Source organism: Apiospora aurea, assembly GCF_038362705.1.
Source record: "Apiospora aurea strain CBS 24483 chromosome Unknown utg000006l_segment0_segment0, whole genome shotgun sequence".
NCBI classification, from domain to species: Eukaryota; Fungi; Ascomycota; class Sordariomycetes; order Amphisphaeriales; family Apiosporaceae; genus Apiospora; species Apiospora aurea.
In genome coordinates, this window is record NW_027117393.1 from 1,357,221 (window position 1) to 1,381,414 (window position 24,194).

General features: G+C 53.4%; 7 protein-coding genes across 7 annotated transcripts; 4 read left to right on the forward strand and 3 right to left on the reverse strand.

Annotated features, from left to right (window-relative positions):
- Positions 1-2,623: 2,623 nt before the first annotated feature.
- On the forward strand, positions 2,624-7,991 carry PG986_009026 (chromosome-associated kinesin KIF4B; the record flags this gene model as incomplete). The annotated part of the gene is made up of 3 exons (XM_066845248.1): positions 2,624-2,774; positions 2,902-7,403; positions 7,458-7,991. 3 exons carry the CDS (start codon positions 2,624-2,626, stop codon positions 7,989-7,991), a joined length of 5,187 nt encoding a protein of 1,728 aa, XP_066697646.1.
- A 1,652-nt stretch (positions 7,992-9,643) lies between these two features.
- PG986_009027 (uncharacterized protein) lies at positions 9,644-11,464 on the reverse strand (the record flags this gene model as incomplete). The annotated part of the gene is made up of 3 exons (XM_066845249.1): positions 9,644-10,290; positions 10,349-10,635; positions 11,451-11,464. 3 exons carry the CDS (start codon positions 11,462-11,464, stop codon positions 9,644-9,646), a joined length of 948 nt encoding a protein of 315 aa, XP_066697647.1.
- A 636-nt stretch (positions 11,465-12,100) lies between these two features.
- Positions 12,101-12,632, forward strand: PG986_009028 (uncharacterized protein; the record flags this gene model as incomplete). Its single annotated transcript, XM_066845250.1, has 2 exons — positions 12,101-12,339; positions 12,437-12,632. The coding sequence occupies 2 exons, from the start codon at positions 12,101-12,103 to the stop codon at positions 12,630-12,632; spliced, it is 435 nt and encodes a 144-aa protein (XP_066697648.1).
- A 1,407-nt stretch (positions 12,633-14,039) lies between these two features.
- On the reverse strand, positions 14,040-14,879 carry PG986_009029 (uncharacterized protein; the record flags this gene model as incomplete). The annotated part of the gene is made up of 1 exon (XM_066845251.1): positions 14,040-14,879. One exon carries the CDS (start codon positions 14,877-14,879, stop codon positions 14,040-14,042), a length of 840 nt encoding a protein of 279 aa, XP_066697649.1.
- A 2,310-nt stretch (positions 14,880-17,189) lies between these two features.
- PG986_009030 (uncharacterized protein) lies at positions 17,190-17,561 on the forward strand (the record flags this gene model as incomplete). The annotated part of the gene is made up of 1 exon (XM_066845252.1): positions 17,190-17,561. One exon carries the CDS (start codon positions 17,190-17,192, stop codon positions 17,559-17,561), a length of 372 nt encoding a protein of 123 aa, XP_066697650.1.
- Positions 17,562-21,386: 3,825 nt separating this feature from the next.
- PG986_009031 (uncharacterized protein) lies at positions 21,387-22,915 on the forward strand (the record flags this gene model as incomplete). The annotated part of the gene is made up of 3 exons (XM_066845253.1): positions 21,387-21,845; positions 21,895-22,158; positions 22,226-22,915. The coding sequence occupies 3 exons, from the start codon at positions 21,387-21,389 to the stop codon at positions 22,913-22,915; spliced, it is 1,413 nt and encodes a 470-aa protein (XP_066697651.1).
- Positions 22,916-23,766: 851 nt separating this feature from the next.
- PG986_009032 (uncharacterized protein) lies at positions 23,767-24,075 on the reverse strand (the record flags this gene model as incomplete). Its single annotated transcript, XM_066845254.1, has 1 exon — positions 23,767-24,075. One exon carries the CDS (start codon positions 24,073-24,075, stop codon positions 23,767-23,769), a length of 309 nt encoding a protein of 102 aa, XP_066697652.1.
- Between the last annotated feature and the right edge of the window lie 119 nt (positions 24,076-24,194).

The following is a 24,194-nucleotide window of genomic DNA, read 5'->3' on the forward strand; positions in this document are numbered from 1 at the left end:
AGTGAGTCAGTAACACCCTGAATTATTGGTATCCGAAGAACTTGGACCACTTTCCTCGAGCCTGCTACTACCTACTATAAAGATATACCTAGATATATATGACACCGGTAGCTAGGTAGTCCTGACCTTTCCACCACCATTATTGCATCCGGAAGAGGGGACAAGGTCTCGGAGATCGGTTGGAATCCGACTGCGGGTAGGCGGTTCCGCACAAGAGACGAGCCAGGTGCAAAGACCTTCTGCTATCGAGTAGCGGGTGTGCGTACGTTGACTGTGGCTGGCCGGGGGTATGTAGGAGCTGGGGAGCTGGCCTCCAATTGGCTTCCCCCCTTTCCTGATGCGATGCTTCTTTTGCTGCTTGCTTACTTACTGCCGGTACCTTGCTTTTCCTCTGCACTCCTGGTCCCTGGCATGGGGAGCTGCAAGCTTGGTTGGTTCCTGCGCGAACTAGGAAGATATAGACCCCACCACATGCACATACGCTCTGCACCAAAAGCGTCCATAGCGCGCCTTCCACCACCACCACACACTTGGTCAAATTGGTTCGGTCGCCGGCTGATCTTCTCCCTCGTTACCCGTCGACTTCGATTTGGGCGCTTTCTTCTCATTTACGCGGCACACTATCTGTCCACCCGGCACCTATGCACAAACTCCAACTGAGCCGCCTGCTTGTAGCTGTGCGATTTCTAGGTTAACCTGCTACCCAGTAGTGGAAGTTGGTTAGGCCCGTGGCCTGGAGGGAAAGGGGATTTATGCGTCGCGCGCGTGGTCTTCCAAAACCTATCGTGATTCAAGCGTTCCACATCGAACCTCTTGTCTCTTATATGCTCGTCTGAAATATAGGCTCCTCTGGTAAAGTTATCTCCTAACAGATGGCGGGATTCGTCTGAAGCATTCCGGGCACTGCCACTGGATTTTGCGATGGCGGTTTGGTGTAGGTGGGTGGTTCGGTGGCTAGGTGGTTGAACAGCATGGCAGTTTGATGCGTTGCGTTCCGGGTCTCAGATTCTCTCGTCATTTGACAGGACAACTTGAACGAGTCTTCTGCTTCTGTCTCTCTTGCCATGGAACCTTGCCAGAACCGTTTCAGACGTTTCTTCGCCTCCGCCACCAATCAGCACAGCGGCTGCTAGTGACCTCTCTCTATATGTAGCCACAAGAATGTGGTATGCGCTACACAGCCGACCCAACCTACCTGAATCTGTCGTGATGATTTCCCCCTTCGTGCCACCTTGGGCGTTGCTGGAAGACGTAACTCGAAAGGCTAATAGAATGTGGCATATGCATGTACGTACACGCTATCACGCGCATCTCATGCTGATGAACGGACTTTTGTGCGTATGTGTGTGTGTACATCCCACCACCTCTACCACTTACAAAACGTGACGGGTGGTGGTGGTGGTGGTGGTGGTGATGATCTTGGGCCTAATCCGCCATCCCAATCAAAAGGCTGACAGCGCTTGGGACCCTCGTCCTTCCCACATCCCAGCCGGCGCGGGTCTAATTTGGGCTATGCCGGATTGAGCCAGCGTCCCTGCACCTTGCATTGCTGGTCCGCTTGTTTGGGCATGGCGACAGGGACTGGCGAAAGGTGGATATGGCCATTCGCAGTGCCAGCAATGGCCCTACCCCGAATATGTTTCATCAATTGACCCCCAAATTTATCATCTCGGCGCCTCTTAGCCTCTGGCCGACTGCGAGTTGCTTGCCTTTGAAGTACCTACAGCACCAGCCTGCACTCTCCCGTCTCCCACTCGCTGCCCCCCTGATTTAGATACCTACTACTTACTACCTACTACTTACTACCTACTACTTACTACCTTAGATAATAATCATTATACCCCTTGTGTCGTCTGTGACTACCAGCTTTCGCTGCTCGCGACAATCTTACACATACGGTACCTACATACATATCACAAGCAGTCACTTGTTTGCGTGGTGTATGCGAAAGTAGGCCTGATAAAAAAACAAGTTCAGGCAACACGTGCAGCGCTGCCCATCCAATTCATTCATTCACTGATTTCTACCTACATACATCCTCCATACCAACAGGCAGACCTGTCTGTCTGGAATAGGAAGTACTGTGCCGCTGCTGCAGTAAGCGCAAGTCTACATAGGCCTGTCCCTGTTTGCTAATGATCTGGGGGTTTGGGAAATTTACCCAGTTGTTGCACATCCTTCTGCAACCGCTCTACAATCTTTTTCTCTCTCTCTCCTGTTGCGACGAGACACACCCACATGTCGACTTGAAGGAAACCGCGGCAATTTAGTTCAGCGCGGCCGCAAAGAAAGCCCTCATGTAAAGGGGTTTAAACGCCTTCGAGGCCAGACCGACTGCTGCATTCCTTTCCCAGCCGGAACACTAGAATCTGGGGTTCATTTCGCTCTTGAGGATTTCCCACGACAGCCCACCGGCGGCAATTCGCATGAATTGACCTGGCCTTGCATTCCAACGCAAGCAAAAAAAATAACACTCGGCATAAGGCATAGCCAATTTGCCCGTTTCACTGCCTAAGGTTACCAAACCACCCCCGTGGTGTCCTCGCGCCCTCACGAAATTTTGTTGCGTTTCGAGCCTTTTGTCCCGGGTGTCTCTTCGTAGACAGAGACAGCCCTCGCCGTCATGGCCTCTTCACCCCCGGCATCACCCAGCATGATGTCGCGACCCGCAAGCGCCATGATACGGCCCACGCCACGAAGCACCAGTCGCATGAGCTTAAACAGCAAAAGCAGAGCATCTGACGAAGATGGCGGACGGACAGCGGTTAAAGTTGGTAAGTGAACATATGGCCCATTGATTCTCTCTCGCTGGATATCTGGGGCCCCGGGCCCCGGGATAGAGCAGGTTGCGCCGGGCACCACTGCACCGAGAATATGGCTAACCTATACACTCATATGCAGTCATCCGTGTGCGCCCGCCTCTAAACCCTAACGATCCCGGTTTCGATCTGATACCCCAACGTTTTCAGCGTGCTATGGTCCAGGCGACTTCACCTACGAGTCTTTCGATAGATGCGCCGCAGGGCAAGAAGCTCTTTGTATTCGATCGCGTATTCTCCCCCGATACCAACCAGGAAGGTATATGGGATTACCTCAGTGACAGCGTTAATGCCTTTCTGCAAGGCTACAACGTCTCCCTGTTGGCGTACGGCCAGTCTGGAGCTGGAAAGTCATTCACCATGGGTACTTCCGGCCCGGTAGAACAAACGGATCTCGACAGGATGGGAGTTATCCCCCGCGCCGCGACCGAGCTATTCGAGAAGCTTGAAGGGCCCACCAAGAAATCCAATCGCAACTCGATGTCCGGGCTTCGCACACCCCAGCGATACTCCATAGGGCAGACTTCGCCCTCGGGCAGTGCTATCCCGGCCGAGAAGAACTGGCAGCTGAAAGCGACGTACGTCGAGATCTACAACGAGCAGCTTCGCGACTTGCTTGTTCCCGGAGAAACGCCACAGCATGAACGTGGCACGGTTACCATTCGCGAGGATACCAAGGGCAACATCATCCTCACCGGCCTCCGTCAGTTGGACATCCACTCGATGGAAGACTTGATGAACGCTCTGAACTTCGGCTCTACGATCCGTCAGACCGACGCCACAGCCATCAACGCGAAGTCGTCTCGTTCTCATGCCGTCTTCAGTCTCAACCTGGTCCAGAAAAAAGCCACGTCGCAGGGCACCGAGGGAGTCAACAAACGACATTCGGTACCCGTGGAAGCCATGACCGGGGCCGAAACGTGGGTGACGACAGACAGCAAGCTGCATTTCGTCGATTTGGCCGGTAGCGAACGCCTGAAAAACACCGGCGCGCAAGGCGACCGGGCGAAAGAAGGAATCTCGATCAATGCCGGCCTGGCTGCACTGGGCAAGGTCATCTCGCAACTTTCCTCGCGATCTCACGGCGCACACGTATCGTACCGCGATTCCAGACTCACGCGCCTACTGCAAGACTCTCTTGGTGGCAATGCCATTACGTACATGATTGCTTGTGTCACGCCGGCCGAATTCCATCTCAGTGAAACTCTAAATACGGTCCAGTACGCCCAGCGTGCCCGTGCCATCCAGAGCAAGCCTAGGATTCAATCTGTGGAGGAGGGCGATAAGCAGGCAATCATTGAGCGGCTCAAGGCCGAAGTGGCCTTTTTGCGTGAGCAAATTCGTAGTGCTGAGCGTGGCGGAAATGAGCGCCGCAATTTGGCGACCACCGAGAGGTCCGAGCGACTCAACAACGAGCGCGAGGCGGAACTCCAAAACCAGCTGCTTGACGTTCAGGAGAACTACACTACTCTCAGCCAACGTCACGCTAAGTTGATTGCCGAGATGGCGAAGGCACGAGACAACGAGGAGGCTGAGAATCAGCAAATGGAGGAGAGCGCCGGAGACACCGCCACCGAGCGTCTTAACCGCTCCAACTCCTTTGCCCAGGCCGTGGAGCAGGTGGTTCTCGAGTACGAAAAGACGATTCAGTCGCTCGAGCAGTCCCTTTCCAGCACCCGCACTACTCTGTCCAATACCGAGACAACCCTTTTGGAGAAAGAAACCAAATGCGCCTATACTGAGACAATCAACACACAACTGCAAGCCCGTTTGCAGAAGCTGATGGATCGCGAAGCCAACACGGAAAACTATCTGCATGATCTCGAAACCAAGCTTGACGGACATACCTCGGGCGAGGAAAAGAACGCAACGATTATACTCGAGTTGCGAAAGGAAATCGCACGTGTTCGGGAGAATGAGGCTGCCGCAGAGGACTACATTTCGACACTGGAAGAAAGACTGGCCGAGGCCGATCAAGATACTGAGCTGATGCAGCGTGAGATTGACCGCCTCGAACAGGTTATTGAGCGGCAACGAAGTCTTGGAAAGCTTGACAACCTGCTGCACGAACTCGACAGCATCCAACCGGACGGAAAGCAGCCCGATGGCCAGTCTGAATCCAACACGAATGGACTCGGGCAGCGCCGTAACTTCTCCGATCGATCGGTCCGGAGCCACTCGAGCCGACCGCCTACTGTTCAAGGCCGACGTTCTACTCTTGCGGAGGTTGGTGAGGAGGAAACTGACGAAGAGTCGTCTAGGGAAGCTGTCCAGAGTGAGCCATTCTCGGAAGATGAAGAGGCCACCCATCACAACGGCGAGAAGATTGACGCCGACGAAGACGAGCTGCCGCCCCCTAGTCCCGCGCAAAGCAAGTTCGTCGCCGATAAACTGGAAAACGTGACCGAAGAACTTGTTCACCTTCGTATGGAACACGAGAGCACCTTGCACGAGTTCGATGCACTTCATAGCAAATATGAAGAGGCCCTCAAGACATTGGCCGAGCTCCAGGACGCCGTGGACGAGGCTAAGCACCCTAGCCGAAAACGCGACTCTCTCCTTTCGGCCGCATCACCAGGAGATACCCGACCGCCCTCTTTTTTATCAGACGCGCAGTCCAGCGACGTCAAGGATGGGACGCGCTTATCATCGCGATCGCTTTCCTCGGAGCTATCCTCAGCTATGGACTCCCCAGCTACTATCGATTCTACTGAAAACCCGGATGCGACAACGCCCAAACCTTCTGAGTCGAGGGAGACTCTGATTCCCGAGACGGCAAACAATGATGCTGCATTGGCATCGGAGTTAGAAAAGCTCAAGTTGCTTGCTCTCGAGAAGGAATCCGCAGAAAAGAAGCTGGCTGAGAAATACGCCCAGCTCGAGGAACAGCACCAGGAAGCCTTGAATATGGTCGAAGACCTGAAGACCGAAATCATCAAGGCCAGGCACGCCGAGCCCACATCCCCACGGACTGCCACCCCGGTCATTCGCCGCAAGTCTAGTCAAAATGTTATGATCATTGACCGGGCGCATCGGTCCTTCGCATCACTACGAAACATTGCCGCAGATAATTTTGAGGAACAGCCGGACGTGATGCAAAATTTCGAGCTCAATCTCAACGCCGCCATGCACGAGTTGCATGCTCGGTCTGAGCGCATTCAGGAGCTTGAGGCAGATGTTAACAACACTAGGAAGGAAATGGAGACAAAGATGACAATTATCAACGGTTTGACGCGCGAGCGGTCAAGTTTGAAGTCCAGTCCCATGGATATGTCCATGATTGCGACATTAAAGAATCAGCTGGAACAGAACGAGAGCCAACTGCGCCAGATGCAAGAGGTACATGCCGCGCGCGAAACCGAACTCATGAAGGAACTCGAGTCTCTCCGAGCTTCTATGCAAGAGGTCTCTGCTGCCCGATCACCCCCAACGGAGTCTTCGACTGCCAAGGACGAGCTGCTCTCTACCCACGAGAAGAAGATTGCGGAGTTGCAATCGGAACTTGCCGGCTGGGAAGGCAAGCATCAGGCTACCCTCGACAATATGCAGGCCACCGAGCAAACTATGCAACAGACTATCAAGGAGCTTGAGTCGCGAGTCGCCGATGTTAATGCCAAGTACAGCCAGGTCCGTGAGAACTCGCAGGGTGAGGAGCAAAACAAGGAGGCGGATGCTAAGCATCAAGACCTGGTTACGGCCCTAACCAAAGAGATTGGCGATTACAAGGCCATCATCGACAGCAACGCTGCGAAGGTAGCTGAGCTTGAAAGTGCCCACTCTGCCGCAAAGAGCCAGCTTGAGGAGGCCACACGTGCCCGAGACCTGGCCGCTGCCGAGACAGATAAGCACAAGGATCTGCTCGAAAGGCTAGAGGCGCAGATTGCCCAACACGAGGAGACAATCAAGAGCCACCAAGCGAGCTTCGAAGAGCTTGAAACTGAGCATGCGAGGGACATTGACGAGATCCAGGCCGAGTCCAAGGAGGAGTATGAGTCCCAGATCTCCCTTCTTATGACGGAGCATGCCGAGAACATCCGTATCCTGGAGAGCGATCTCTCCGAAGCTCGTGATGAGCTGATGAAGGTAGCTACGGAAGTTGCGTACGCTATGGGTCTCGAGGTCAGCGTCGAGAAGATCTCAGAGCGTGTGGAGCTCCTTATTGCAGACCAGAAGGCGCTTGGTACCGAGAAGCGAAAGAATGCCGAGCTTGAAGGTCACGTTTCTGAACTTGCCTCTATCAACAACACCATCATGCGCGATCTGGAGACAGTCAAGTCGGCATTGAGCGAGTTGCTGCAAGTGGATGGCGAAAAGGTGAAGAGCCCGCACTCGTCCGTCTCGGAACAGATTGCGGCTTTGAAGAAGCGGATGGCGGATCTCGAAGTCAAGAACAAGAAGCACTCTCGCTTGGTAGAGGAGCTCGAGGATCAGTTACAGACAAACTTCGACCAAGCCCAGATTACAAACAACCGTTTGTCAACACTGCAGACTGAACGCCAATCTCAAATTGAGGAAGCCACTACCGCAAGGATCAAGGCCCAGAGCGAGCTGGAGGCCATCAAGGAAGAATATGCCGCCCTTCAGGTATGCTCTCAAACTATTGACATCTCGGGATCCAGAATGCTGACTTTACTCCAGGCCAAATTCGATGAGCAAGGCGCAAACTCGCAAGTCCGCAAGACAGCCTCGCATACATCCTTGCCATCGCCTCCCCCGGCGATCCCTCTCCCTCCTCTACCTGGCATTGGTGGAGCCTCGTCGCCTACCTCGGCAGGAGCACCCGGCGGCGGACGTCCTCAGAGCAACGATATGGCAAACCTGCAGATCCGGGAAGACCAAGAAGCCCGCATTCGCTCCATTGAGCGACACCTCAATGCTGAGAAGCAACTGACTTCGACCCTGGAGGAGGCCCTCACGGACCTTGAGAAGCAGTCCAACAAGGTCAAGACCGACTGTGAGGCTTGGCGCAAACGCGCTGTGGAACTCGAGAACGAAGTCAAGCAACTCAAGGAGAAGCCTCAGCAGGACACCCGCTGGCGCGACAGCCTTCACCAGGTCGAAGAAGAACGCAAGAAGCGCCAAGACGCCGAGAGAGCCCGCGCCCACCTGGAAGAGCGGATGAACGCCATCAACAACAAGAAAAAGAAGAAGGGCAGCCTCAACTGCTTCTAGGCGTGGCCGCTTTTGGCCGTCCTCCTGGTCGGCTTGGCGTTTTTGGCTATATACCTCCTGTACTCGGATGGATACCATATCACCGTGCGGTCTCATTTTGAGCTGGCCCTACCGTCTTGGAGCCAGCTGCTCCGGACGCTCAGGGTGGCTTGATTATAGTTCCTCACCCTGCGGCCACTACTTGTACTCTACTCCACCTTACTGTACCCAGAAACGAAGTGCTCCTCTTTCTAGGTTCATCCCTTCGGGCATTTACGTTTCTTGCCCTCCCCCTTATGATCTTCACTTTACTTTCAACCATGACCCAAACTACACCACATCTTCTTCTGTAGTCAACCTTTGGTTGTTGACCTACAATTTGCGACGACCTTGGACGGGAAACGAACAAAATCCACGCGAGCATAGCAACGTGTCCATGGATGGAATGAAACCTGAGTCCTTCACAACATCTAATGGCAGCGCTTCTTGCCCGCGCCCTCTATACTTAATCTCTCCGCGCCTCTGACATGACGCCCGCTCTCCCCCTTTGCCAAGGGGAGATGGGAGGCTGGGAGAAAACAGAAGGCGGAAACCGACCTACTACATACGAGAAAAGAATGCTGCTTGAGAGGCCCAAGCCGAATTGTCCATTCTGAGATACCACTTTTGCACCCATTTCCTGAATTTTGTCTTCTACCAGTTTTCTAATGTCGTTGCTTCACGTTTTATTTTACTGTGTCTTCCCTTCACTACAGGTGGCAGCGTGTTGTCTACTTCTGCGCGCGTTTTTGATAATCTGCTTTTTTACTGCTGCGACTACTACTACTACCCCCTTTGATGTTCCTCTTACTTGTTTTGATTTCTCGAGCGGGGCGGGATGGCTGGGAGGAGAGGCGGGGGAGGTGGTTATGTGGATGAGAGGGTTGAATACGTGGAAAGAGACAAAGAAAGAGAAGAAGAGAAAGATAGAGAGTTGGGTGTTATGCCTCCCCCATGGGCAAATATGGCACATGAAGATGGTGGTTTTACGTTATGAATGAGGGCGTTGTTGATGATGGTGGACATGAGCGCACAAATCAGCCAGCCTTCTGTTGCTATATAGTTGTCGGAATGTAGAACGTCTCTTTCCACCCTGCTGCATGCTATGCTTGACATATAACTGGCGATACGTGATATTGATGAAGTGTTGTCTAGTTTACCGAAAGGGGGTCATAACCCAGGGCAGACGATACTCCCATTTAAAGTAAAGAAGACTATGGAGGATGGGTCGCCGCAGTGGGAGACAACACTCAACTCAGCGCTATATGTATGATGCATACTCCAAACGCACAAGGTCGCTTGGCACGTTTTTTCTCGGCCGATGCTCGTACCGTGGGATGGGCATGTGCACAATCTGGCCAACACAACATCAACAAGATAGCTCATGGTTTAACTTGCTGTTTCGATTTATTCAACTTATACTTCAAGAGTAGGAACGTTGTGACGAATGAGCGACTCTGGAACACGAATATGTTTGCCATGTTTGCGACAAATGAAACATCCTTCATCCCCATATGCAGTCTCTTCCACACTTTCCCTGGAATGAGATTCACTGCTCCCGATCTGAAAACACAGGAACAGAGGTCGGAGGTGTGACATGCATGTTTGTATGTGCATGTGTCTTCCCTTCCCTCTTAAGCAGCATTCTGCTTCTTGCGCTCCTCAAAGACGGCCAGGACCTCCTCGGCCGCCTTGACGCCCGACAGCGCCATGGCGCCGAAGGTGGGACCCATGCGGTTGGCCCCGTCGACCTCGCTGAGCTCCATGCCGCCGCAGACGAGGCCCGGGACGATCTCGCGGGTGCCCTTGACGATGGCGTCCTCGGCCGTGTTCATGTCGAGGCCGCGCATGCCGCCGAGCTTGTCGAGGGCGCCCATGCCGACGAGGCGCTTGGCGCTGAAGGCGCCAAAGGGCCCGTCGTGGCCCGTCGTGCTGACGATCATGGGGGCGTTGATGGTGGACGGGTCCATGCAGGACTGGTCGTCGTGGTGCATGGCGACGAGAGTCCAGTTGGTGACAACGCCGGCGATGCGGAGGCCGCCCGGGGCGGCGTCGTCGCGGCGCGTGATCAGGTCCTCGACTGTGGTCGCGTTGAAGAGCTTCACGTTGGGGAAGGAGATGACCTTGGACAGCAGGGTCGAGGTGAAGAGGGCGGCGTGTTTGACCACGACGTAGGCGCCCTCGTCCTCAAAGGGGATGCCGAGGTCCGTCAGGAACTTGTCGGCGGGCTTGCGCATCACCATGGCGCTGAACAGCTGGCCACCGAGCCAGGCACCGCCACCTATGTTGTGTTAATTACCTTATGAACAAGACCATAAATGTCACAGGGCCTAACTCACCAGGCGAGACGCTAGCCTCGATGATGGCAATCTTCAAGTCGGGTCGGGCCTTGGCCAGGGTGTAGGCGGTGCTCAGACCGCAGGACCCGGCGCCGACGATGACGACGTCGGACTCGGCGTAGGTGTCCAAGTCGTTGAAGTAGCGGCGGGCCATGGTGCGCGCGACCTGCGACTCGCGGATGGTCTCGAAGGCGAAGTCCTTCCACTTGCCGTCGGCAACGTCGACAGCGGTCTGGGCCTTGCCGGTCCCGACCGGAACGCCTCCCTTGTGGGGGGAGGGTGGCGGGCTCAACGCAGTCCAGAGTCACGGCAGGGGCCATTGTTGCGGTGGTGGTGGTGTATGGTTTCTGATCAGAGGGTTAGCAATTGTGCCAGAGCATATTGGGGGGTTGGACAATGAAGAGCATGATCCTTTCGCTGGTATTATCCAGATCAAGTTTACGCCGTATAATCTCAGAACGAGCTCTGTTTTTTTCTTTCTTTTTCGGGGGAAGAAAGAAGAGCCTCCCTTCATCTCACCACTTCTGGTCCCATATTCCATCTGCAACACGAATAGTGCCGAGTGGGTTGGAAAAGGGGGAGACAAGTGATGGTCCGAATGGGAGGCACAGAGACACGAACACCGGCTCAGCTCGCCTCAAGCCATTACCTAGTAGTGATGATTTATGAGGGTTTGATTTTCACGATCATGACTTCTTTTCTCTAGTCATACGCGGTCACCTATAGTGACTTCTGGATAAACCGTTCGAGGCCATGGCTTCCATCGTCGCCATAGTGACGACCGTACCGATCAAGTGTACAAGTCTGCCATTTGTGTTAGTGGGTGTTGTGGGGGAACAAGGGGACGTAGATATCCGTGATGATGAGTCACGGTGCGTACTAGTGTGTGTTTTCGAGTTTGAATCTGGGTACAGATTCGAATGCAGGTTTGATGATGATGGAACAGAGGGAGATGATGAATGGGAAGAGGGGAAAAAAAGGGAAGGTACAAAAGGGTATGCTCAGTGAGAGATATATACCCTGATATCCGTCGCTTCAGAGAGGTAGGTGGGAGGCGAGATGAGGGGATGAGGGAATGAGGGGTAAGGAAACCGTTACTCACGCCATGTGCAACATCATATCTACACATCGTGTCGTCATGGCCCGGATCGCTTCGCATTTCGCTTTAGTCGGCGTCGAAAACGAATGGTCGAGTTTGATAACAGGGTGGATTCTCATTGGAATCACGTCGCCATCGGCGGGCTGCTGGTTGGACGGACGAGAAATAGGCGAACTGTGTTTCCTCGCGACTAGTGCCGCTCGAATATGCAATCCTACGAAAACTAATAATAAGCAACGGTCAAATGGACAACAACCGCCCGAGACTAAGCGTGTGCTGTACTTTGGCCGACACGGATCTGATGTAATTGCTCGGTACCTACGCTACTGGTTAAAACCTCCGTGCTAGCTTGAACATCACACACTCCCGGCGTCCAACCTCCGTCGAGAACTACCGCGACAGTACCAGGAGGAGTACTGCCCGCCGTTGACGAACCTGCGACGATCTTTCCCTCGAAATCTGGGTCCCTTGCCATCTCTTCCGCAACACAACAGTCCGAGATCAGCAACAACCTGCCTCCGATACTCTGCAGCGCATATCGCGCGCATCTGGATGCCCACAAAGCGTACTGCGCTCCTCGAACCAGCAGAGCAGCTTGCGTGCTCCAGAGCATCGTCATCGTCCCTACGGATCAGCAAAACACCAGTGACGAAATGGCGCGTTCGGATGAGGCGGCCGCTTTCTTCCTGGCCGTGTACAGCGCCGTGCGAGAGATCCCGCCGGGCAAGGTAACGACCTATGGGCATATCGCCAAGCTGGTGGGCACCCCCCAGAGGCCTCGCCAAGTAGGCGTCTGCTTGAAGCACCTCTCGCAAGACCCGGATTCGCGGCACAACCACAACAATGTGCCGTGGCAAAGGGTCATCAACTCCAAGGGCCTCATCTCCCCCAGGTATGTGAACATTAGATCAGGGGAAGACAGGCGAGAGCGAGCCTCTTCTTGGGAGGACAACACCAGGATTCAGAATCCAGAACTCATGGTTGCCCAGGTCACAGTCCTCCGGTGCTCGGAATCAGGCGGCGGCTCTCGAGGCCGAGGGGGTCGAGGTATCCACCGGTTCGCTAGGCGAGCTCTCGGTGGACTTCAGTCAATATGGATGGTTTCCACGCTCGTTGCCGTCCGAAGCCAACGAGGATGACGAGGATGTGGACGACGAAGAGGACGAGGAGGATGGAAGTGAATGATAGCATTCTCGTCCATATAAATTATGTCACACATTGAATCACTAAGCGTCACGTTCAATACGAATTATAAGTATGCGCTTTATGCTTTGGATCGGTTTGTATCATAGATTTCATCTAGAGAAGCTATGTAGGCATAACGTGCAACTTCAACCAAACGGTTGTTTGTTTGTCAAACGTCTCCATGTCACACAATGGGCATCCCCATCGAAGCAGTATGGACATATAACCTAGTGAACCTGATTTTCTCGTAAGCGCATGCCTCAAAAAGGGTTGGCAGAGGAAAAAATGGTAGGAGGGTAGGAATGTCAGATAGCGGTTGGACGAAATCGTTTCCACATTAAAATTCGGAACAGGTCTGTGAATTACGCTTTTTCATCATGAAAAGGGCAGGGTGTAAGAAGAGAGAAAGAGAGAAAGAGAGTAAACATACCATTACGATTGCCATTGGCGATTGGGGTGCCGGACCGAAAAAGCAGTTTTGCTTGGTGTTGTAGTCGGTCGGCCAGACTTACCTTGGCGTGATGGAGCTGCAATCGCGACAAAGGCCCATCATTACAGTGAATGGTCCTGTTGTTGCACAGCGATCTGTACGCAGTCGCGTGCTAGAGAGGCACTGGTAGCATGATCGAGCCTGCCTGGCCTGCAGGCTGTTCTTAATGTTGAAGAAAGATGAGAACTGCAGAAGTTTGGTAGAAGGAATGAATTATATAGCACCAAAGTGGACAGTGGGAGGATTTTTTTTTCTTGGTAGTGGGGGAAACAACCGGCCCAACAATTGACCGAAATGCTTAAAGTTGGAAGTAGGTACTGTACCTAATAAGACCTCCCGCTCCGAGCCCCACTAATAACATTTCCATATCGATACCCTCACCAGACTACTTCCTCATATTCAAGCCAAGGTCTCGTTTCATCTAGTGCAACCAATTGCCCTTAAACAACATCCTGGATGCGCACAGTGATATTTCAAGATACGGTTCGTCTTGAATTCCAGGGTCCTGATCCTCTAGTTGCCCATATGCAAGCAAATCCAACCGCTTGAATGCCAAGTGCCTTTTTACTTGAGGACATCACCCAAGTAGTTTGTGTCTCGGAAGGGAACTGAGGCCGTATTTCCTGCTCGCCCTCGTGGATTCAGTGCAATGGCTGTAGCAGTATGATGATGGAGTCCTATATCAGTGTGGCGAGCGAAACTGGTGTTGTTGTTGGTGGTGCTGCACGACGCTCGGAGAAAAATATACGAGCTACCCCTATTTGCCCGGCTGCCTCGCCAGGTCGGATAGGGGTAGCTCGTATATTTTTCATCGAGCCTCTCCAAATCCTCTGTAACAACCTATGAGCCCTGGTAGGGACTAGTACAACTGTTCCCTAAAACCGCAGGACTGCGTGTCGCCCCGTTTGGACAGTGTTTCAACCTCTATCTGCTTCGGATTCAGCTTTGCGCTTCCTCGACGCCGAAGTGAAGAATGTGTCCATAGTACGCTGTCGAGAGTCGAACTGGGCACTGCCTATACCACCTCGAGTTTTCTTGAGGCCGTTGAGATGGTCTACATTGTTGGTGAATTGCACTGACACGGTGAATTTTGTTGTCGAGGCACTCGGCCGAGACTCCGGAGAGCCAAGAAAATTCCGAGAACCCTCGGTGGTGGTTTCTGCCAACGTTTTGCCGGTACTGGTCCTGCTTTTCACGGCTTGTACCCTTGCCTGCAGCACACCAGTGTTGCCCCAAGCCGCGTGGCTGTCGCCTGGGGCCTCGTTAATGGCGGATGGGAATCTGGTGGCCAAGGCCCTGAGCAGCGAGTTCAAGATGATGCCATGGGCTACAATCAGTACTGTGACGTCCTTGGTCGCGCCGGCCTCAAATACGGGGAGTAAGTGAACATCAACAAAGCGATTGACGCGGACCATCATGGCCTCGCGCGTTTCCGCGTCCGACTCGGCCGCGCGCACGGCGGCATCGTTGGCCTTGGAGCCGAACCTCTTGCCCTCGGATGAACCGAAGTCCTTCTCGCGAAGCTCCGTGAGCTGCGTGACGTCTGCAATGACGAGTTCGGCGTCGTCGCTGGAACGAGCCTGAGCATTGGCGACGGCTTCTGCTGTCTTGTAGGCTCGCTGGAGATTGGACGTGAAGATGTGTGTGATGCGGCCAATTTCAGGGGCGCGGGAGACCAGATGATCTCCTAGCCGTTTGGCTTGGAGAACCCCGTGATTGGTCAGGGGAGCATCGCGAGATCCAGCGCTGTTAACCATAAGTTAGATCAGACGAACTGGGTTTCTATTGCTGATTGCGGTGCCAACCCACTAAAGATTTGCTACGTTATCTGTTGATTCGCCATGGCGAACAAGCAGTAGATGCATTTTCTTGCAACATCCTCCCGGGACGCTCGTTGAAGGGTCTCGTAGATTAGGTAGGCATCGGCGTTAGTGAAGACGGATTGAACAAGGAGGTAAGTGGCTTCCCACGTGACACCACACGCTAACAAGCACCTGGAGCCAGCCCACAGTTGATTGAACCTGGTTGACTCCCAGCAACGATGGCACGATGTAGGGGTCGCACCACATCATATCGCAAATTGTATGGTCGAGGGAGTCCATCTTAAGGACATTGAGAAAGTAACCGCGATTATTAGATAAAGATATCTCGTTTAATATTCCACTATCGTTTGCAGAACTGCGGCATCCTTTCATTTGAAGCATGCAGGTGGCAACTTGAAACAAACAGCGACCTGCTCATTTAGCCCACATATGTACTATCGAGGCTGCCTGCGGCACGTCCACGTCCACACCGTTCCTCAGCGACTTCGTCAAGATGCGTCGGAGGATTGCTAAGTGACTAACAGTCGTGCAGAACTTGTGTAAGGCAAAATCTATCATGCGCGAAGATTCGCTTCGAATCTCAACGATATTTGTCGTATACTTACTTCTCTCCACTTCCTGGTGGTCGCTCTTGTGGCCCGCTGATTCCGGGTATGATGCCCGAAATGCCAGGACGTTTTGGGCTGTAGGCGCCGAGGATCCAAGATTGCATATGAACCTTGATTCAGTGGTCAATCAGAAGCTGTGTGTATCGACTGAAAAGTAAGGGTTCCTTGCTCCAACACACACAGCCATCCTACTACACCTTTATCGTGTCTGTGGGTAGGTATTCAAGATGCGAAGGAGAAGGAGCAGGAGTATGAAATAGCGACTCTCCGACACATGCATTTCCAGTCGCTGCCAACACCTCTTCGTCCATCGCAATGATGCTGCTGCTTCTGTTGTCCATTGATGGTGACTTGCTTAGCTTACCTACAAGTATTGACGCCGACACGCTCATGATGACAACGAAGGGTGGCCCCAAAACGAGTTGGACAATGCACCGGGATCTGCCCCCGGAAATTCAGTGGAGTGGCCAACTGACGCTGATCCACTGGCCGTCTGGGGAAGCGGGGTTAGCGCTACCCTTGAGATGCCTAATCTGGATCCGGCACCACGTGAGGTGTCTCTCACGAAACCACAAAGTGGACAACACGACCGACTTATAGAAAAATCCTATACTCGGATCCATATCTCGAGGTTCTTTCGAACACTGCGCTCGGTTCTGTGTGATTCAATTCGGCATTCCGCAGAGCCTCAGCGAGCAGTCGTCGAGTGACAGACAGCACAGCAGAACAGCCAGTGCCAGGTTACAGTTGGAGTACCTGCGACTGAGTCGTACGTAATACTAGATATTTGTGTGTGTCGCATTGATCCTTGTCGCTGCTGCATCTCACACAGCAAAGCGCAACCCCAATCGGACCATGTATATACTTTGTCACATTCATGCTGGCTGGGTGTCTCCCTGCCAGCCAAAGGATACTCTGCGCCTACATGGTCTGTACTGCAATATAGGCCCCCGATCGAACCACGTCCCTTTTCCTGATGGATGGTGGCTCATTTATTGCTCCGGCAAACATAGGCTGAGGCATCCTTGACTTCCCTTCCGGCACATGATTGGCAACGCGAAGGGAGGCATTGCGACCTTGCTGCCCTTCTCTCATTGATTGGTCTCTTACCCCGCTTCCCATGGCATATCCCAAACAGAGGGAGGATGGACGGTATGCTAGCTGGCAGGTCAGGTAGGTAGGACGAATACCACACGCACACAGAGCGAGTATTATTGATGTCAGCGGGCGGCGCCAGCAACAGCAGCAGCAGCAGCTAAGGCGATAGGGTGGGAGTCTGTGTGTGTTTGTGTGCGTGTGTCCGTCCCCCCTTTATTAATGAATTCCACCCCCAACCCATAATCGTCTTATTACACTGCTTCTCCCGTCTCTTCACTTACACGTTTGTTTGTAAGACGTACACAAATTCCAGCTTTCATAGGCCATCAAGGTCAACCAACCAGTTCCTGCTCAGATCTTGACAACAACAACTACGTTGTCTAAGGCTAAAGCATAAGAGAATTGCACTCTCCCCTGAAGAAATACCTTAGGCGGCTTTACCTCCTCCTTTTGTCGTTTACTTCATCATCATCATCACCACCACCACTTCTTCTTCTTCTTATCCGTCATCCCCATATCACCAGCCAACACCACCACCATGCCCGTCCGCATCCCCGCCGCCCGACCCTCCGAGTACGCCGCCTTCGGCTTCGCGGGCGTCGTGGGCTTCGCGCCCTTCTACATGATGCTCCCGGGCGCCGAGGAGCGCCTCGCAAGCCAGACGATCAAGTGGGCGCCCCGCTGGGAGCGCAACGTCTCCTACTTCGCCTCCCCGGCTGCCAAGGTGGCCCAGCGCGTCGAGCCCCGCGTCGGCAGGACCGTCCAGCGCCTCGACGACCGCCTCCCGCTCGAGCGCGTCGCCAAGGGCGTCGACCGCCAGATCCGCTTCGGCATCGTCAAGGCTAACAAGTACACGAGGACGACTCCCGTCGCCGCTGCTGACAGCACTACTCGTGCTGCTCAACTATAGGGGACGTATGAAGAAGAAACAGTAAGGCAAGAAAGGACACACAAGCCGCACGGAAAGGGTTGTCACGCAACACTAGCATCATCAAATCATTATCACATCAGAGATCCAAAGCATCTAGATGGTTAGAGGCGGAAGAAGAATCAGTATCAAGGCTCTAGACCTAGAGTTGCATTGCAGTCCCTTGATCAGTGCCGAAGAGCATGACGATGACCTGCTCTCGATGATCTTAGCATCACCTTTCTTTCATAAGTAGCTCCCCGGCCTACTTCAATACAGTAAAATCGTTCAAATTTCATCCAAGATACCCTGAGTCCCTTTGTGACTAGCCTCTGTTTACACACATGGTGTCGTTTTACCTCCAGACTATACGCACCACCAGTCGATAAACACACCATCATTGAAACCCTATCAACATTACCGTCCTTCACACTGCCACCCCAAGCCAAGGCAAGTTGCAATCGCGTCCTCAATTGCCATTGAGGGACCATCCTCGCGAGGGAAAACATGCGACCGCTGCTACTCGAGTTCGATACGGAGGGTGTGTGAGAAGTCGCATCTAGCATGCAGGTCCCCGCATAATATAGGCCCAACATCAGCCCACCGATCGCAACACGCCACGATTAACATCAACGCCAAGGGTAGATGGATGGCGCCAGATCTGGAGATTTGGTACGCAACGGCCCATCCCCATCGGCATTTGTTTTTGCTATCCAACAGGTAGAATAGACCCTGGAAATAATATTCGCGAACCAGCTTCTCGATTTGGCAGTCGGTGTTGCCATCACCCGTCCATCAAATCGTATATGCAGCAAGACCGCTACTGTTTATTGGGCGCGCCCTCACCTATTGTAACTCCCATTGGTACCCAGCAGCCTCAACTCAGTAGTCGAGGTCACTGCTCTTGTGGAGGCTGATAGGAAAGCCCGGGTCTTCTTTGGTAAGCCTCTCAGCATGCTGCAAACATGGCCCTGTCACTCGTAGATCTCATTTCTCCGTGGCCCAGGGCTCTGTGAAGAGTATTCTCTTGTCCAACACCCACTTGTTCAATCATGAAAAGTGTCGGCGCTGCAGACCGGCAGCGAGTCATGGACCTCATACCATCATTAAACAGTGCAGAATCTGTTCTGCACGCTACAGCAGTAGCTGCATTGGACCCGTATCTATGGTATTGCTTAGTTGGCATAGAAAGCGTTAGGTAACATACCTCGCAGATCTTGGGTATGTTTGGTCGTGTCATGCCTTCTAGCAGGGCAAAGATACGAGTGAGAATCAAGATGTTGTCGGAAGCAATAGCTGCTGCACCATATTAATGGCCAGCCCCCACTTTGAGCCCCGGTCTCGTCTGTATTCTCCAAGGGCCCTAATGCGAATCGGTAAGAGAAACACAAGCCAGAGTCGCCGTAATCAGGCTAACATCCTCCCAAAGAGTTTTAAGCCTCATACCGACTCGCTCTCATGTTGGCCATATCAGCTGCCACAATACGAAGCCCCTTTGCTTCCCATTGCTATGATTTGGCCGCCGTAGAGCTGAATATAGTCATGGCCAGGCCCACCCGACTGTCGGTCGTCTCGACGGAGGGAGTTTGCCCCATAACGGAATACCAAACGGAGCCGTATAAAGGGGACTCGACTCGGCCCGGCAGCGGCTGGATCGGCGGACCCGTCTGCCAGATGCGATAAGGTTGTTACCACGGTCCTTTGCCTTGGGTATCGAGTCTCAGCTACCCCATATCCAGCACGACTACCCCAGAATGGATCTGACTTCGCATCAATGCGAGTTTGAGAACGCTGTGGGTATCCCCCAACCCACACGTGATCAGACCACAACTTTCAATGTATAGACCTGGTTAGACATAATCGCTGTCAGTTGAGCCAAGAGACCCCGGAGAGAAGCGCACATTGCTTTAAATATAAACTCATCTTCATGCCGACGCCGGAAAACGCTTGTCTCATACACAAGCCAGTCACGTGAGCAGGTGTCTGCTTGTCAGTGCTGCTCTCACCAAATAGACCTACCTACTTTCCAAACTGGATACCCTCATATCTTGGCGTATGATACCTTCAGACTAAGCAGCAGAAACAACTTCCAACTAAAAATCCCACAAACGTGCGGCTTACTCACTCGTGATCAGTGGAGTGAAGCCAACGCCAACAACAACCTCGTGCGTGTTGGCTGGACGTTGCCCAATTGAGAAACACCCGAAGAGAGGACGGTAAGTAGCGGAGTCAAGAGCAAATCGAACATATTTTACCACCGATCAGGAGACGAGGTAGGTATCAAGGGCCAGCACGGCGAAAATCAGTGGCATCCTCGGACCTTAAAGCGTCGCACTCGAAAGAGGAGATCCACCAGGGTTGTTAGTCAGGATCCTGGTCGGCGGGAGTTGAAAGGCAGGGCCCCGAAAGTACAGCAGTACCCGTGCTCCCTTGCTTGCCTCCTGTCTACACCGATTGGACTTTTCGGCCTGCAGGTGGTGGTTCGAGGCAGGATAGTGGATCGTGAGATGAATACTTATGCAGAAGAGTGTGACCACCGAGACCACTCTTTCGAAAGCTTGGACCACGACGAAAAAAGTCGCCTATTAAAACGTCGACCGACTTTGAGCCTTTGAAGGATGCTGTGATCCACGTCCCGGAACAGGACGCCTGATTCGTCTCAGGTGTCTGCAGAGCGGGAAATGGACCAGAACGCCCATTCGAGGCGTTGCAATGTCAATCCAATCCAATGTAGGTACGTGACCAAGGGATGGATGGAATGGCAGGAATGGGATGTACTTCCGGTAGCATTGCAGCACTGCAGCAGCAGCAGCCGCAGCAGCAGGAAGTACAGCATTGCAGCTGTGAGAAGAAAAGAAGGGGAGAAGGCAGAAAAGGCCAGGCCGGGCCGATATAAAATCCCATGCTACATATGCCGACAAAAGCCCTGCTGCACTGGGAGGTGACGAAGCTTGCATTGAAGGGCGAGGATTCCCAGTCCACTGCATTTGAGAGAGCGTAGATGTGGATTTGGGAAAAACCGCCGCCCCTCTATTTGCCAAGTAAGTTGCTTGGGGCCTTGGGCCTTAGGCTTAGGCCGTAGGGGGGCGGCGGCGGAATGGACTTTTGACAGGAAGACAGGCAAGGTACTAACTGCCCGCGGTCGTGACTTATTAGTACTTTGGGTAAGTAGCACCGCGAACAAACGAACAGAATAGCCTGCCTGACCTAATAAGTACATGTAAATAACAAGCCCCCAAGCCCCCTAACGACCACACCACACCACACAACCCTTAACTGACCTAGAGAGCGGGAGGGGAGTTTAGTAGTGGGATTGGCAGGAAAAGGAGCAGGGGGGGGTTGCACACTCGCTCGCTGAATTGGCGGGGCTCAACCGATAGGCGCTCTGGATCTATGTACCAATTCTGCAGCGTATCGTCCATTTGGGGGCTGGCCGATCAGTCAAATTGTGATAACTTATTTTTTTCTCTCTCCCTTATCCCTTCTGCCTCTTTTGGTCCTTTCTCTTGTCTCTACTTTCTATCGGACTGGGGGAGAGGTTGAACGACGTGCACTCTCAATTGGCGGAACCCAACTGGCAGCAAGAATACCAATCCCATCCATCCAATTCCCAGCATCGAACGATCCCAATGCGTCAATTCGTCTCGCCCAGCAGTAGCAGACGGTAGCGCGAGGGAACTTCCCTCTCTCCGTGTCTGCCTCCCGATTTTGATTTTGGTTTTATTTTATTTTTTGTTTGGATTCTCCCACCCCCTTCCGACAGGCCAACTGCCACCTGCCTCCCGCGCACCCCGTCTGTGTGAGAGCAGTACAGTGTGTGTGTGTGCCATGGGCATAGGCATGGCACAACCGCCACACTCGGGCAAGCGCATTCGCTCCAACACGTCCGAGTTCATCAGTGCGACCCCGCAGACCACGGCGCCCGCTCTCCGGCACTCGCCCAGCATCAACAACGCCAGCGTCTCCAACCTCAGCCTCTACAACCCTACCGTCTACAACAATGCCAGCTACGCCGCCCTGGCCGTCGCCTCCGGCCGCCAGACCCCGACCGCTGGCGTTCCCGACTATGCCGCCTATTCGACACTAGATGCCGCCTCCAACGGCTACCCTGGCGAGCCCTTCACCGGCGCCCCTTCTCCCGTCTACCAGCAGTCCTATGACCCCCGCGCCCTCTCGGCCTACAACGTCGCATACGGCCAAGCACACGCCCACAATGGCGGTCTCGGGAGCCCCTACGGCCAGCCGAGGAGCAACAGCATGCAGAACGGTTCGTATGCTCAGATGAAGGTTTCCCATTCGGGCTCCGGCGTGCCTGGCGCCTATTCTCCCCCCGCAGGAGCAGCACCCTTCGACGCCGATACTGCAGCACACCCTGCCCCATCACTTCGGCGGCGAGTCGTATAGCTCCCAACCCGCGGCACATGCCGCCATATTTCAAGGCCATGCCGTGTCCTACCCGGAGCCCACCGTGAACCCACAGTATAGCCCGCCTCCGAGCCAGACGCCCGAACATGGCACGCGCCAACTTCCCCAGACCCCACTTCAGGAGGATATTGGCATCGAAGACGCCCAGGGCGAACTAGAGCAGGGGATATCCGAGGTAAGTAGCCCTTGGCACGGGGCAGGCGTTATTTTGTTTGAATCTCTCTTTTTAACCCATCACTCAGCACATGCAAATGGAATCCCACCTACCGGACGAATCCTCGAACCCGCCAGAATCCAAGTGCGCGTGTAAGAAAGGGCGGGGAAAGAAAAAGGCCTGCACATCGTGCGCCTGTAGTAAATATGGACGCAGGTGTGGTAAGCACTGCTCCTGCGGGACGGCTTGCGGAAACCCTTTCCAGGACTTGACGGCCTTCTTCGGGCCCGCCGCCAGATTTCCCAAGCCCTGCGATGCAAACGCCTGTTTCGCGACGTGGCTCTCGAACCAGCCGAATGTAGAAGAACTCGACGTCGACCTCATGGTAGACATGCTGCTGTATGATGACAAGTCGTGGGCCAACATCAAGGCCAACACAAAAGCCTTCAAGGACTGGGAAGACCGGTGGATCAAGGCGAAGAACTCAAAGGCAAAAAAGCTCAAGGAAGACCGGGAAAAATTGGAATACGAGCTCCTCCGCGGCGCGCTGGGGAACTGCAACGCCAACGATTTTCATGGCTACAACTACAGCTTTTGCCGCGGACAGTGGGTGCCCATGGACGCCTGGGAGCACTGCCGCGAGTGCCGCATGTGCTCCCCCAGCAGCGAGTGGCACTGCGAGCAGCACGGTCGTTGCACCTCGAATCGCGCCTGTCCGGGATGCATGGGCGATGTCCTGCCGTATTCCGGCATGGCCGACTATCCCGTCCAGGCCTGAAGAAATGACCTGAAATGAGAATCATGAAACTGAGGGGAGTTTTTTCCGGCGGCTGCTGATTTGTTTTTACTATATATATTTTCGTGGCTTTTTTTTACGAACCAAATCTCGGTGCTTCATATAGCATAGACATATATACCTAGCATTGGTCGGAGTCAGGGGCATCTAAGCGAGTTATACTAATTCGAAGCATTTACTCATGACTCGGCAGCTTTTTTGTCTTGTCCTTTAGACGTCGAAGCCTTCCTGCCGATCACAGCTGCTGCTATGTTCTTTGACTACGATGCTTGCTCTCAACCGCCTCCCCCGTCATGTACAGTTTTCTGCTTGCTAAGGAGACTTGCATCATCAATGAAAGGACATTTCCCATTTCCCACGACGTTTCTGTACCAGCCCCTGGAGCTCACCACCCAAGTGATTATCTTGTTGTTTTGTTGCGATTTCGAAGGCTGCTTTCAATATCTATCTACCTGTCACAACATAGCGGCCTCGATCTCTACTTTCCCCTCTGCCTCTGACTTCTAGTCAACAGCCCCTTTCGCCAGCTGCTACGGTACAGTCCATTTCGGTCGGCTGTTGCCGCCACTCCACATATCACCAATGGATAGGGGTTACCAATTTCAATGGTTTGGGAAGGAAACAATGATGATTGCTAATCACCTTTCTAGTTGAACCGAGTTTTTGCTGTTCTCAGACTACGTATTCAGCCCTAAGATGCTATCATCATTGTATGCAAATGCTACTAAGCGGCAAGAAGAGGGGATCGTCGCCATGCTACTACCGAAGAAATCCCAAGCCAAAGCTGTCCATTATTGGCGATACTTGGCCTCTCCATTGAGCATATCACCTGCTTAGTCGTCATCGTCGTAGTGGCAGCCACAGCAGAGCCAGCAGCGCAGGCAGATGACCATGGTCGAGCAGCACCCTTCGCAGCAGTCATAATAGTCACCATAGACATCCTCGCTGCCACCACGAAGTGCTGCGGTGGTCGTTGTGTTGGTGCCCTGAGGCTGTGGCTGAGGCGGCGGAGGCTCCTGGTCTGTGACTTCTGTCACGGTTACGCTGGGGATCTCCTTCCAGACCTCCATCGGGCCTCGGACAGGAGGCGGCGTGTAGAGGATCGTGGTGGGATTCTGATGTTCTGTGTTTGGAGGTTCCATGATAGATGTGTATATGTGGGTTTTCTGTGTTTAAGTTACTATTGTGATTTAAGTATGTTATGTTCTTTATGTCTGATATAAAAAAGGGGACACGGTGTAGCCACGAGGTTTGTGCGCGT